Consider the following 15,703-nt stretch of genomic DNA (forward strand, 5'->3'; position numbering starts at 1 on the left):
TTATCCCTCAGCTTTGTTTTCCACTGTACTTGATGCTTTTCTTGAAGAATTCCCGTACCTTTGATTGTTCTTCCAGGTCAGCAATCTGGGAGCAGAAAGAATCAATTCATTGTCCTGCTCGTGATAGGAAAAGGAAAAAGAATAAAATTGAACTGGAAAGAAGATTAATTGCTTCAAAAGTAATGCAAAGATAGTGAATGGTTTTGATTGGCACTTATGCATTGAAAAAAGAGTGAAAATTTTAGATAGCTTCAGAGAAGTTATCCAATGCTCATTTTTCAAAGTCTTCTAGAGTACATAAGAAAAAATGTTTTACTGTGAGGGTGATTGAAGCCCTGGCACAGACTGCCCAGGGAAGTTGTGGATTCTCCTTCTCTGGAGGTTTTAAAAACCCGCCTGGATGCATTCTTGTGTGACCTGATCTAGGTGAACCTGCTTCTGTAGGGGGGTTGGACTAGATGATCTCTAAAGGTCCCTTCCAACCCCTACCATTCTATGATTCCATTAAATGCGTAATGTGGGACACACCTTAAGGAACTGCAGTTTCTAATCTGCTTGCATAACTTTAATGGATTCACAACCAACTGGCAGGTCACAGTGTAGATAAATGAGATAATTGATGAGTAAGTGTGTTTGCTAGTGGGGCTCTGCCAGGATGGGATCTAAGACTTGTATTGTTAAACAACTTCTGTCAATGACATGGAAAGTGATATAAAAATACTTCCAAAATACTTCCCAAAACTTCCAGATATGTGTTTTCCCATCTCATAATCTTTTTACCCTGACATCGACTCAGGACAGTCTGGATTGTCCTCTACAGTAGCTTCAAAGTATTATTTTTCTGAGAACTAATAAAGGTGATTTAATTAGCACAAAAGATGAAGTTTATTTTTTAACAGAAAGTGAGAGACTCTCTGAAAGCCTGAATGTAACACTAGAGATTTTTGTATGTGCTGAAAGGAGAAAGTAATGGTGGATGATAAGCTGAAGGTGAGCCATTGGTTTGACATTGTGGCTGATGAACTAATGTAATCTATTGTTTCATGTTATGATACACATTAAGCAGGACTAGAAAGGTTGTCTTTTCATTTAGCACTAATGTATTTAGTAAACTGTATGACTATGTTACTTACTGTCTCTGTAGCTGTATGTTGCTTTGTCTCCTGTATAGACAGGATTGATTGAAATTTTGAATTGTTGTGCTTGAACATTAGTCTTTGTTTTGTGAGCATGTTCTGATCTGAACAAAACTTGAACTTGATTGGTCCTGTGGCCTGTGTGGGACAGAAGATCAAAACTAAATCATCACAATGGTCCTTTCTGGTCGTAATATATTTACTGTAACTTTGTCAGTTGCAGCTGAGAGTCATTTTTAATACTTCTGTGGTCTTTCTTCTAATAGTAACAATTTGAATGGTTTAACATAGTCCTACTGCTTCCACGGATACTAAAGGGATCCTGAGTGTTAATGGCAATACTGCCACTGGCCTGCTATTTTAGAAGAATAGGTGAAAAACTTAGCAAGTTGCATACCTCACCACGGTAAGCTTCCCTTTTCCTTTGTTTTCCTTTTATGTTAGACAATGGACCAGTAAAAACCCTCTGGGTTCTGTTACAGTAGTTATTTGATTAATTTTAAATCCCCGAGTAGCACAACCTAGCTCTCCTAAATTACCAAAGAACTGTTGCTTACAGTTTTTATAGCTGTAGACAAAACCAATCACTTTCCGTTCTCAACTATTCCTTCCATGATATGATAATTAAATCCTCTCCCTCCTTCCTTTTCAACAGTCCATCTCTTGAATGAGTCAGTTAACTTGTGTTCATATTATGAAGTTCACTGGGTGTGAATAACCTCTAACTTTTCTGGTGATAAACTTCAGATTTGGACCATGTCTTTGGTTATTTTTGTCGTCTTATTCAAATTTGAAACATTCTTGATTGTTACCTGTGTGATTTGATCAGTTAAAGGGCAGTATAACAAACAGCGGACATCTTTGCAGTTGCCTTTTTAGGTGTATTCCTTCAAGTTTAAGTGGGCTAAGTATGTTCTTTTTTAATGTTTATGTAGTCGTCACCGTCCTCGCTGTCTTCACCACCATCCTCATCGCAGCCTCAGGTTAGCCACAGCAGAACGAAGGCTTCACCATTGTGTCACTCTGCATCCCTCTCCTGGGCCAAACGTAATCATGTAGGTCCTGCAAAGGCTACCAGTCCGTCAATCCGTCTTCGTCGTTGGCGGCCCTTGATACGCCTTCCATCTGTTGGGCTTCATTCTGTTGTAAGTGTAGTCCATCTTCAGTCTTTTCTTACTCTGACACGACTGGCCTTCTGCCATGTAACTTCGGTCTTCAAGGCATCATTTTTTTTGTTGGGGTCAACCATTCTTAGGATTTCTTTCTTCCTTGGTTGTTTTTTCTTTTTCTTTCCCCCATGTCGGACAGCAAAAGTACATCACTCCATGCTTTGCTGTTCAGGTATTTTTGATTCATTCTATGATTCAATACACGTGCCAAATCATTTCCAAAGCATAGATGAAGTTTGCCCTTCATGAAGTGACTTTTTTATTTTTTCACCATAGGCTCCACATCCAGCCTCTTCTTTTCAACTCATCTTCATGATCTTTCATTTGGATGTGCTAAATCAAAGGACTTCTAATTCTTTGTCACGTGATATTATTTCTTCTATGTTTGAGACGTGGTTTATGTTCTCATATCGTAAACCTAGTCTTCTTTTCTTTCATTCTAAGTCTTGCTTAATGGTCCCTGTGTATTTCAGTAAAGATGAAATGTTTCCTGTAATCCTAAGGAGCTGACTTGCTTTCTCACTTGACATCTGTTTCTTTATCCAGTTTGTAGATATACGTGCTAGTTGAAGGTGAAGGCATTGTAATAGAAAGGCTTGTCATCAAATATCATACTTAGACTTTTTTCCTTCTTCACTCACAGGGCACAAATCTGTCTTGAAAAGGTAGAAAAAAAATTACATGCACATAATAGCCAGTATTTCTAAACTGTCCTATGACCACCATCAGAAACCCTGAACTGAAAGACTGATTTAGTGGTATTTCATCCTGCTTTTAAAGAGTCATCACACTTATAGTATACATGCAAAAAGTATCTTGACATGTAGATATGAATTATCTTAAATATGAAATTGGCAGAGTAGTGTTGATTGTTTTATCATTCTTTGGTAATGACCACATTTCACCTGTGTTACTAGGAATTCTTATTTGAGGTACGTGGATTTTCTCCTGAGGTGAAATAACTTTTCTGTCTGTGGTCCAAACAGTTTCCTTTTTCATACAGATCTGTCTTTCCAGATGTGCAAATCTTTTTCTTAATGTTTTATTGCTGTTAAAAATTAGTATCCAAATGCTTCCATTAATTTACAGCTTTTACATTTTTATCCTGATAAGTATCCCAAGATGAGACCTTTTCCCAGACTCCTTTCTCTTTATGTGAACAATAATTGCTGCTATTAGGTATCTAGCTCTCTTATAATCTTCAGAATTATGGAACATTCTTGAAGTTATTGTTTGGTGCTGGATAAATACCTTTGGATTTGAGGAGACATGGAGTTTGGCATAGAATTAAGTTCTCCCCAGCTCATGCTTCCTTCCCCCATTCAATATTTATGCCATTAACATTGGGAAACCTCTGACGTTTCTCCTGGGGACTTTTTTGTTTGTTTAGCAAAATTCTGAAAATTCTAGATCATCTTTCTCTTAAATGGAAACTGGGATCTTTTAGGAATTTGACCTACATAAGCTTCTTGTTAACAAAAGACTTACTGAGGAGGACTTGAACTTGAGTGTGCCTGCCTAGAACAAAAACTTTAATTAACCGTGAGTTTAATTCAACACTAAATAAACCATGACATATCTAAGGATGGACATTACAGCATAATCTGTTGTGATTATGATAGAAAACCACTGTTGACAAGTTGAGAGGCTTATTTACTTCAGAAAAATTACAGAAACAGTTCCTTATCCATGAGAAGTAAGCATTTGCTTTGGAAATTTAAAAGACTTAATTAAAAAAACAAGTGGCCTTCAGTACAACTATATCTGGCAAAACAGAAGTTTCCGCTAAAGAAAGGTTTTAAATATTACTTGTTAACTCCCCTGAGATCCTGACTGTTTCCATCTGACATAAAAATCTTGAGTCCAACATGCAAAGTTTTATCACTGAATTCAATAGCATCCACCAAACAACTCTTATCGTTCCCCTTAGCAGGATGTGTGAGGAGAAAATAAGATGGATAACACCCTCATGGCTCAAGACAAAGGCATTTTAATAAAGCAACAACAAATATTGTACATGGAAGCAAAGGAGAACAGAATATTTATTCTCTACTTCCCATCAGTGGGCAATATCCAGCCACTTCCTGGGAAGCAGGGAAACCACTTCCTGGTTGCTCTGGAAGTCAGCTGTCATAATACTGAATGCCTCCTGCCTGCACTATCCCCTTCTCCTTTCTCTTAGCTTTTATTGCTGAGCCATATAGTCATATAGTATGGAATATAGTCATATAGTCATATAGCATGGAATATCCCTTTTGTCAGTTTAGGTCAGGACAGCTCCTGACTGTACAATCCCAAGATCTTGCCCACCTCACAGCTAGTGAGACAGCCTTGCTGCTGTTCCAGTACTCTGCTCAGCAGCAGCCAAAACGCTGGTGTGTTATCAACAACTTTCTAGCTTCCAACACAAAGCTCAGCACTACAGGGGAAGTTAGTTCTATCTCAACAGAGCAATCCAACTTTTTAGAGTAGGTCTCCAGAGAAGAACAAAATTGGCAGAATTGGAAAAAAAAAAAAAAAAAAAAAAGAGTATTTTTTGTCTTTTCTGAAATGTTCTGTGCAAACCTGATAAATTGCAGGTGTGGCAAGTTTTTCAGCTATAGATGACAACATACTTTATTGATAACGTTGACTTTTCCTCAGTGTTTGTAATGATCTCTTGTTCTTCCAGCTCATCTGTTCTTTTGGTTTAGTGACTCTGCCTGCCTTAGGATCATTTTACTGCTTTTTATATATCAAGATAATATCCTAATTCTTTTTTCTTTCCTACATTCTCAAGTTGGAAAACATGCTCTTTGTTTTCTCACATTTACTTTGTGTGTTAGACAAAAGTTCCCATTTAAACCAAAACCAAACCTTCCACCTCTTCCAAACAGGAAATACCTATATGGAGCAGCATAGCCCTGAGATCCCTCTTGCTTATGAATCTGAAGGAAGATTGTTATTGGTGCAAACTTTCTGTATCTAAATAACTCAGGTCATTGATAAAGATGAATGTCACCTTCTTGCTTGGGAACCTCCTATTCAAAATCAGATACTACCATCTTGCAGCTTGGAATTGTACCTCACTTAACAGTTGTGTATTCTAGCTGTAGTTGGGATCATAAAGTTAATAAACTTGAGACAGCTTCTCTACCATGACAACATGGTAAAAAAAGTACATAAGGCAATGTTTAACAAAGGAACTTCTTGCCCATTCTTGGGTCAGCACTCAAGACAGTCCCTCAGCAACTTTCCTATAGAAATTCTTTCTCCTAATTCTGAACAAGGAATACCTTAATCTAAATCAAGCTATGTATGTTCAACTGTGACATTCCAAAGCATTTCAAATAGCATGCACTATTTACAGTATGTTGAGATGGAGATGTCGCTGTTCTGTGAGAATGAGTCAGAAATAATCTTGCTGAAACTTGTGATCATCAAACCAGTGGTCTTTGTTTTAATTGCAGTATTTTAACCAGGATTCAAATGCCTCTCACGGGCCTACGCAGTGCATTTGCCCAAGCATGTTCCTTGCCTTGGAACTGAAATTACAGATGCCTAACCCACCCAATAACAATTGCATCACTTTTTCCCCCTTTACTTCAGAATTTATTGAATCCAAACAATACCTAACATCCAGTTGTGTGAACTTCATTTTTGGAATATGTTGTTCTTTTGCTTCTTCTAACTCTTTGTGAGTGAAATTATATAGTTAAGCCCTAAGGTTTTTTCTTCTCTTGGTCTTTGGTTACTTTCATACTTTTCTTTCACCTGGATGCATCTGAAACTTTATTCCTTGAAGTTCTGCAAAATTGTCTTACCAGTCTTTACCTTGGTTTTTTTTCCAGAACCTGACTACCCTTGATGCCGATTTCTTGACGTAACAGAACTGATTGTTTTGCCTTTCCCAGCTATTACCTGTAATTCAGAGCATTGTATTGAACTGCTTTGTGAGGCTTCTTTCTTGCTTCCCTATATTCTCTCAAGAGCAAGTATAAGGAAATAATAAAAATACAAAATTTCTTTGGAAGAATTTGCCTGAAATCTGTCATGTAACATTGAACCTGTTTTTATAATGTGATCTCTCATAAATAAATTTTAAGCAGGGTATGGTGAGGACTTGTTCAGTATGTCCATGAGAGAGGGACAATTGTTTTCTTTCTCCCAACTCTCTTTTTGTCCAAGAAATACAGTGTAAATTAATTATCAAGATGAGCTGTGTAGATGCTGAAATACACTTTGTTAGACCAGCTGAGCTGATTGGGCAAACAATGACACAGGGATGCACCATTGAGTTTCTGAAGGTTAGTGCGACAACAAGGAAGAAGTCTCTTGTAGTTCACAAGGAGGGGACAGCATGCAGCAATGAAAGATAACATCAAGGAATTTCTCAGTACAACAACAGGGAGCAGGAAGGGTTGCAATTTGTATAATAAAAATTATGGGAAGTGTCATTTTTAAAATTACTGATTGGAATCTGCCAGTGAAGCATAGAGGAAGAAATGTAGAGGTGCTGTTTTCAGTAACATGAGCTAATAAGTATTGCCCTGGGGCAAATCAATTAAAATTGACTTCTCCCAGCAATCAGCAAATGTTTATTATTTAATTTTAATGTCCAGGAAGGCAGTCAAATCCTCTGGCAGTTCAAGACCCCATCATTTAAATGCTCTTAACAACATAGTATCAAGAATTAGAGAGCATGACAACCTTGGCTGTGCACTTTTGTATATAAGACTGGGTATTCAGTAAGATCCACGATATTATCATCATTGAGCATTATCTCAATACCTTGAGAATAAATTACTGCTGAGATATTCTCAGGAGCAATGTTTTGAGCACATTTTTCATATTTTTCTTCTCCAGATCAATTTCAAGTCTACTGGTCAGGCTTTTTTCATTTGAATATATAAATTGGAAAAATGATGCTCACTAACTCATATTACCAAAACTTCTTTTCTTAAACTAATGTTGAAGTCATAACATAAGCTACCCAAGAAACTGTTACCTGTCCTCTTTCTGTCTTTCCTCGATGGGAGAGAAATATAAACCTTCTTCACTATGTGCTATATAGCTTTTGGGAAACATGAAAAGTGAGTCTTGAATCCCATAAGTTAATTACAAATCCTGATTAGACAGTCATCTGTCTTTCTCTTACCTTGTGATTCATACACACAGTCATTCAAAGCTTCTGTCTCCTTTTGAACACTGAGAGGGCTTCCTAAGTGTAAAAATCTAAAGGAACAGATCATCCCAAAACTTGATTGATGTTCATGTTATTATGGTCTTGGACAAAAAGACTCATCAAGAAAAAATCCTCTATAATTGTTCTTGAAAATAGTGCCTGGTGATGAATGAACATGCAGGCAGACTTCTTAAAGCTGTATTCTTTTGTTCTTTTAAGCATTCACACAGACTGTTTATTAGAAGGTGAAAACTTGGCCAAAGGTGTAGCTTTTCAGGGAGACCACAAAAGACATCTCCCTGAAGCTGGCATTCCCTTTTCTTTTCATTCTTTTGAAATGTAAAGGCTTCTGGTTCAAGTGTTAGGATTTGTAGAGTTTCTCAGGGAAGGAGAAATTGGCCTGACTAGACTTCTTTTTATACGTGTGTCTGTGTGTTCATGTACATGCACATATATGCAGCGGATGGAGTTTTTTGTTCCCTAAGGAGGGATGGGGCGGCATTTTGAATTAAATTCATCACATTGTGAAAGTTTAATCCAGTTGCTTGTTTGCCTAAGTCATGAGCAACAGATTTTTATAAATTTTAGATTGTCTTGACTACTCAGACCCTGTAGTTCCTCTGTGCTTCTGATTATGCAAATAATTGTCTGTAAAAAATGATTGAAATCCTAACTTTACAAGAAATGCAATAGATCTACTTTGTCATGAATTTACTATCTATATTAGATGGGGAAAAAAATCACAATGAAAAGAGTTTTTCTACATTAGAACATGTGGTAGGAACTTATTAATAATGCCACAGCACTTCAGTTCTCTCTCAGAGGCTGGGGGACGAAAAATGTAAAAACACAGTATTTCTCACAGTTGTGGCAACAGCACAATGAAAGGTGGTTATTTAGATTAGGCATGTACAAACATTCAGCAGGACTGTATAGGAATCTATCTCCACGTGAAGTCCTTGAAAAGTTCATCATGCTTTCTTTCAATGGCTTCCTTATCCATCTTCTAGCTGTATGTAGGCTTAGTGTTGCAGGCATTGTACCTTCTGTAAAACAGGTGTTTATTAGAAGCTGTGAAAGAATATAACCCTCAAAATGGTCAAAGGGGCAACTGTATTATGTTCTAAATGTGCTCAAACCAAATCCTGAACATCTTCAAGTCCTCTGAAACAGTGATACTTTGAACTCTTTTTAGTTAGTATCAGTTTGAGCCCAGATAGCAGATGATCAGACACAAGCTTTTAAATGCTAAACTATTTCCTTCCTAAAGTGAGGCTAACTGCAGTGGTCTTTTCTCTAACACTATAAGCCCAGATTTCCCAGGTAGTAGGTTTAATTAGTAAGTGGACAGACCTGAAGTCATGTGCCTTCAAAGGGAATTAGGTGGCAATGTAGGATGTGGCAAGGACTCAGCTTTGCCTGCCTGCACACTTTTGTAGCACCACAGTTTAGATGCCTGTAAAAAGTAGGTTGATAGATGTAAATAACAACAGGGTGCCATTGGTTGTTGGCTAATGTCTTGTGTGGTTTTCAGGAAGTTATGGAAACCTGTGATCCTTGGAAATTTACAACTGGAGTAGCCAAACTCTTGAGGCTGCTTATTTTTCTAAACTCTGGCTCTATTTGGCCTTCTCTAAAACAGGATTCTCAAAGGCAATTAAATTATGCCATTGGGGAAGAAGGCTCCTTAGAGTTCTGGTAGAAAGATTGTCTTGTCTCTTTGAGAGCCACCTCACCTTCAGCATCAGGGATGCTCTTTCACCAACCCAGGCTCTCTGAAACAAAGATGAAACGGAGCATTTATGCCTTTCACACTTTAGCTGGTCATGGAGGTGACTCTCAAATGAGAGTGAGGAGAGGTTGTGTGATTTTTGTTTTGTTATGTTCTTTTTTTTCCTTCTGTTTTTGAGCTTGCTGCATAGACTTTGTGTGAGCTATTGGCAGTTGCTCTGTTCTTTGTGGTTTTTGTTCTTTGGTGTTCTTGATGTAATAAACTGACAGTGACTCCTTGTCCTTTGCTTTATTGTTCAAGTTGTTTGCTACATTTCTTCACTTTAGATAATCTATTTAAGTCTTTTCTCATGACCATCAGGAAGAAAGAAACTTTTAACTCAATCTTGAAAACATGCTGTGTCTGTAAGGTTCCACAACTCATTTTACACTCTAATCCGTTTCTGGTAAATTCTTAGATTTTTGAGGTGCTTTGAGAACTTCACATAGCACTAACAGTAACTACAAGATGGAAGAAAATTGCATGAAAGAGATTTTCACAGAAGTCATATCCTTGATAATTTGAAGAAAAACAGAGATGCTTTTTGCCCTTCCCTCAAACAGCATCTTCTTAAATTGTGGATGGAGGCTCAGATACAGACTGGACAGATGGATGAGGAAATAAGACCATCAATTTCTATTGAACACAGCAGTGGCTATGCACCTTTTGACTCAGAAGTTCAAAAGCCGGTGCTTAGTGGATGCTGGGAATGTGTGCTGGCAAAGTAGTGTGCTGTGTATGCTGTGTTCACAGCCTGTTTTCTGCTGAAAGAGCTTTTGCTTCCTGTAGTTGGCAACACAGTATTGGGCTAGATAAATCTTTACCAACTGTAACCATTTTTTAAAGTCATATCACTTGAAGCTGTCACTTTACTTCAATCCTTTCTTGCTATGATGCCACTTTGAAATGTTAGTCTAGGCACCTCTGGTTATTTTCCTTCCTCGTCACCTGAGATGTGTGAACTGTGTCTTGTGACTGCCCATGAAGAGAGAACAAGTGAACAGTACTGTATGTCACTTACAAGGAAAAGAAAAGCCATTTTGATCAAATATTTTCAGTTTTAAAATACTGCAGGTTCAGAGTTCAGCCCTGCATTGCTTTGTTATGGGAAGTGGGTTAATGAGGAGTTGCTATTTATACAAATATCTATTTTTAATGTTACAGTATTTGAGTCAATACTATTTCTAATTCAGTAATGAGAAATAAAAGCTTTTACGTAGAGCTATAATTGGAAATACTTCCAGATACTACAATGAAAGGATTCCTACTGATCAGTGCACTGCAGAAAGCTTCTTTGTATTCTGAAATGTTCTACAGTGTGACTTCTGCCATTCTGTATAGATCCAGAATGTGCTTCTCACTTGTGATTTCTCTTGGCCAGGTCCTTTGCATATCATGATGATATGTTCTCTTTAATCATATCGTGATAAGTGCTTTAATGAACACAATTTCTCTTTGTTTTCTTCTGTCTTGCAGGCACCAAGTATAGATGAAAAAGTAGATCTTCACTTCATTGCATTAGTTAATGTAGGTGGTCATCTCTATGAATTGGGTAAGAACACTTTTTGTCTGTTCTCTCCACTTGTTTGAAACAAATACAAGTAGTAATCTTGTTAACTGTCAAAGTTTGAGAGAGAATACTTGATGTAATTTAGGGCTTAGGTTCTTTTCAACATTTGCAGCTGCCTTCATGTTGTTTTTTTTTAATTCGCCTTAACTCATCTCTCTCTTATTAAGATAAAATGGTACAGAATACTAGATTGCCTCTGACTTCCTTAATGATTTACAAGACCAGGAAGCAAGAAAGAACTGATGGACACTCAGAGTTTCAGAGAGGATAGCACCGTTATATTTATGTCCCAGAATAGCGTGTGGAATCTGTATGCCACTTTAGCAGTGTTAGCTGTATTATTAAGTAGCATGATATGGTTTAAACTGAAGTTATGTAGCCAGGATGCTAGCAGATACTAATAGCCTGCAACTCATTCATTATAGTAATTTTTTCTTCTACCTTTTTGTGGTCACTAGACAGTTAACTGTAAAACAGTAGTCTCTGTTTTCTGAATTACAGCCATGTTTTTCCCTCTTCAGATTGTGTAGCACTAAGTTTTGCTCAGATATTCTCTTAATGATTCCAATCTTGAACGTGTTGCTGGGCAACTAGGTTTTGCTGCAGGTGCTTCAGGAAGCTAGCAAGTAGATCAGGATTTAAAAACTGCAAGTCACTGATCTCTCCCAACATAACTTTTGCAGTATTTTATGGTGAGAACATTTTAATCTTCTGAAAATGAAGCAGTGACCTTAACAGCTGACAACTAATCATAACCTGGGCAATAAGCGGTATATAACAAGTGCTTATATTAATAATGAGGTGACCTAAAGGGTATTATCAGTGGTAAGTGGAGAACAATAGGCACACATTTCCATATTTTTATATTGCTGGATGTCTGTCAGTGAACTAGATCAAATAGTGAGGTGACTACTGTAGGATGTAATATAAATATTTTATGATTCTAAATTTCCAGGAGTGATGGACAGCTCGCTCCTCTTTCAGTTGTGTGCTGCTAATTTCCATTTTACCTTTTCATTGTGCATTAATATGCTCTGCTTAAAAAGCACACTACAGCCTATTATTACCATGTTTAGCTGTTTTCCGTAAGTATAATAAAACCCACATACATGTTTTGCCTAAATTAAAAAAGTGGCACTTAGTTCCACTATATACACTGTATAGTGGAATACCAATACCACTTGCTTTGCTCTTCAAACAACTTCTTTCTGTAGCAGCAGAAGAAAGCAAAAAATACTTCAAAGTATCAAAATAGGGAAGGTTTTTTAATTGATTTACTGACTTCAGTCACTGTGGCCACCATGTGGGCTTTGGCAGGCAGAAAATGCTAAAGAAGCACACAGATGTTAAGTGCTTACTATGTTTTTGCCATAGCAAGCATGTTATTTATAGGCACATGAAATTAACGTCCTGTTGTGCCAAGAAGTTTGGGTTTTTTTTTAAAAAAAAAAAATTGAATCAAGCTTTGCTTGCAACAGTACAGGGCATTCAGATTTCTCTCTTTGGCACATTCTGAGGGTTTTGCATTGTTGTTACATGAATGAAAGGCTGTTCATCATTGTAAATCCAAAAGTTTTCTAACATTGCATTTATTTTTAGTTCTGGAAAGTGTAGTTTGGAAGTATTGTCGACTTCCATGGGATCACTGGGGAGGGAAGAGTCTGTTACAGGCAGGACAGAGCCAACAGGGAATTTGGTCTAGCAAATACTTAAGATATCCTGACATATGTTCTCATACTGTTAGCTCTTCACAAGTAACATGAAACAAATTTCTATGAATGAAATAATTTTTCAAATGCTGAGAATGATGCATTATTATGTTGCAAATGGGAGAAAAAAAATAACTGTAGCAACTATTTTTAAATGCTCTGAAAGTACCCAGTACTTATAGTTATTGGGTTTGTTTGCTTATTTATTTTAAATGAGAGTGACATTTCAGTTATGCCAGGCTCTTCAGAGTGGTGGGTTTGGTGTTCTGTTCTGTTGTGGAGTCCCTGATCATAGCTGTCAAAGACCACAGAGGTACAGCTGTCTCTTGGTAAATCCATTAAATGTAGTTACACAGAATCACAGAGTCTTAAGGGTTGGAAGGGAGCTCAAAAAATCATCTAGTCCAACCTCCCTGCCAGAGCAGGACCTTCTAGAACAGGTCACACAAGAACCCATCCAGGTGGGTTTTGAATATCTACAGAGAAGGTGACTCCACGGTCCACCTGGGCAGCCTGTTCCAGTGCTCCGTCACACTCCACAGTGAAGAAATTTTCCCTTGTGTTTCTTTGGAACCTCTGATGTTCTATTGTTCTTCTCTACTTGAAAAACTGAACTACTATAGAATCATAGAATGGTAGGGTTGGAAGGGACCTTTAGAGATCATCTAGTCCAACTCACCTGCAGAAGCAGGTTCACCTAGATCAGGTCGCATAGGAACATGTCCAGGCGGGTCTTGTAGACCTCCAAGGAAGGAGACTCCACAACCTCCCTGGTCAGCCTGTGCCACTGCTCTGTTTCCCTCATGGTGAGATAGTTTTTTTCTTATGTTTAAATGGAACTTTTTGTGTTCCAGCTTCATCCCATTACTCCTTGTCCTGTCACTGGATACAACAGAAAAAAGGGATGCCCCAACTTCCTGACATCCACCATTTAGATATTTGCAAATATTAATGAGATCCCCCCTCAGTCTCCTCTTCTCTAGACTAAACAGCCCCAGGTCCCACAGCCTTTCCTCATAGGTAAGATATCAGCACCAAAACAATCACAACTTGCAGGTTTTAAAGTTTTCAAATAAAATAATTAAGAATTTCATATTTCTTATTGGATTTTTTTAATTTATGAAACTGTCCATAATGATACCTGTTGAAGCAGGTGCGAAACCAAGGAATAGCTAGCTATATGTGATTCTTCTATGAAAAACAGTGTAGTGTTTTTGTAAGTGGCGAGCAAAAAAATCCATTCAGATAGTTTTAACTGTGAAAATAAAGCTTTTCTACTTTCCTAAATGTTTTGTTCAATCCTGCTTTGTGTTTCAACAGATGGGCGCAAACCGTTCCCAATAAACCACGGGGAAACTAGTGACGATTCATTTCTAGAGGTAGGAATAGAAAGACCTTCTTAAATGGTGCTATACAGAATTCTTGCTATAATTCCACAAAAAAATAAAAATATTTATGAAAATATGTATACAAAAGTATTACTATATTTATGGTTGGATGAGGAATGAAGCAAGTAGGATGGTGAAACAAAATCAGATTTAATCAGTTTTAAAACAGATGTACCAGAATTCTCATGCTGTGACTCTGGGTGACAAAAGTATTGTAACACAACAAGAAGAAATGCTGGAAGTGTTGACCGTAACAGAAGATCGGACTGACTTTTCCTTAGTGCTGAAATTTTCATATACCTCTGGTCTTTTCAGACTGTACATGAGATGAAACCATCAGATTGAAAATAATCCTTCTTCTCCAGTCTTGTGGCAGCTTTTTGGTGCTCTTTTGTGTCAGGAATTGTTCAGTTGAGAAATTAATTGGAAAGAGATGCACTGAATTGGGAGGATAAACTGTCATCCCCACAGAATGATGTGAAGTTGAAACTGAGAGAAGGCAATGCATAGATCTGACTTTTATGGTACCCTGACTGAATTAGGTTTATAAAAGGAAGAAACCAGAGAAGCTTGCATACAATTTGGGCTTCTTTAGGCAGGGGGAGAAGCTGGATCAAACTTTCCTTCTTTCATGTGTGGCTTTTTTCTGTTTTACTGATAACATGTGTTCTCCAGATTGCACCCTAAAGCTAGATGGACGAATAAGTTATAATCTTTCACTTACCCCACACAGCTTAGATTCATCTTGAGACAAAAGAAAACTTTTTGAATACAACACTACTAGTAAAGGCAAACTTCAGAAACGCATTTAGAAAGTCAGACAAGAAACACATCTGTTTCACAAGCTAATACTCAGTCACAAAAATCATTGTTGCTAAGGTTTTGCATAAAACGTTTGCTCTCTTATTCTGCCTATAGGAGCACTGTGAATAATCTTGACTATTTGGAAGTCAGATCAGAAATACAGTTTGAGGTTTGTCATAAATGAGTAAATTAAATTAATAATCTTTATGGGAAAATCCATTTTGAGCATAGGTTGTATAATGCATATCTTCAGATTTCAGTTGAAGGGTTTTTTTAAAAAAGAATGATTTATAGTAGTTCTTTGTTTTTCGCTTTTTTCCCTAGGATGCAATAGAAGTTTGCAAGAAATTCATGGAACGTGACCCAGAAGAATTAAGATTTAATGCAATTGCACTGTCTGCAGCTTAAAAGCCTTATCCCAGAGGGCTCATCTATTGCAATGTATTGTAACAATAAAACTGTTGCCATATGTTAATAATACAAATTTTGATACTTCCCTAACATGTTGATTAATTGTAGCACTCGTGGAATAAACTTTGTCCTTGCTAGATCTTGCTGCTTGTTCCTGAAGCAACTTTGGGTGTTTATATACACGCATGCATTTTGTGCAAGACTTCAGTGTGGTGGGTTTTTCCCCTTCCACCCCCTTAAATTTTTGGGAATTATCTGTCATATTTCATCATAATTATGATGAGCTACTTCAGAGCAGGATCATTTGTGTCATTCACAGACAACATGTTGAGTGTGTGGTATGTTAATGGGTAAAAACTGGAAATATGAGGCTATCTTCACCTTTTAATTACAATGATACAAGAATGTTATAAGAACTTTTGCAGGTGCCTCAAAAGACAAAGACTGTTCTTTTTCAGTACATTATTTATAAATAAATATATGGAAGAACAAAAGCAGGAAAAGGACTGTTTCTTCTTACTGTTGGTGAGCACTAACATTTAAAAATTGTCTTAATCTTTACATTTTGGATAAAACTTAAT

General features: G+C 37.2%; 1 protein-coding gene across 1 annotated transcript in view; it reads left to right on the forward strand.

The window, feature by feature from the left end:
• The window catches only part of UCHL3 (ubiquitin C-terminal hydrolase L3), a 31,394-nt gene extending 16,135 nt beyond the window's left edge, over window positions 1-15,259 (forward strand). The window contains exons 5-7 of the mRNA XM_062020512.1: window positions 10,717-10,792; window positions 13,840-13,898; window positions 15,036-15,259. Coding sequence (XP_061876496.1) covers window positions 10,717-10,792; window positions 13,840-13,898; window positions 15,036-15,119 — 219 coding nt within the window. The 3' untranslated portion in view covers window positions 15,120-15,259. The remainder of the gene's footprint in view (window positions 1-10,716; window positions 10,793-13,839; window positions 13,899-15,035) is intronic.
• Window positions 15,260-15,703: the final 444 nt, after the last annotated feature.

This window comes from Colius striatus, chromosome 1 (genome assembly GCF_028858725.1).
Source record: "Colius striatus isolate bColStr4 chromosome 1, bColStr4.1.hap1, whole genome shotgun sequence".
In the NCBI taxonomy this organism is placed as follows: domain Eukaryota; kingdom Metazoa; phylum Chordata; class Aves; order Coliiformes; family Coliidae; genus Colius; species Colius striatus.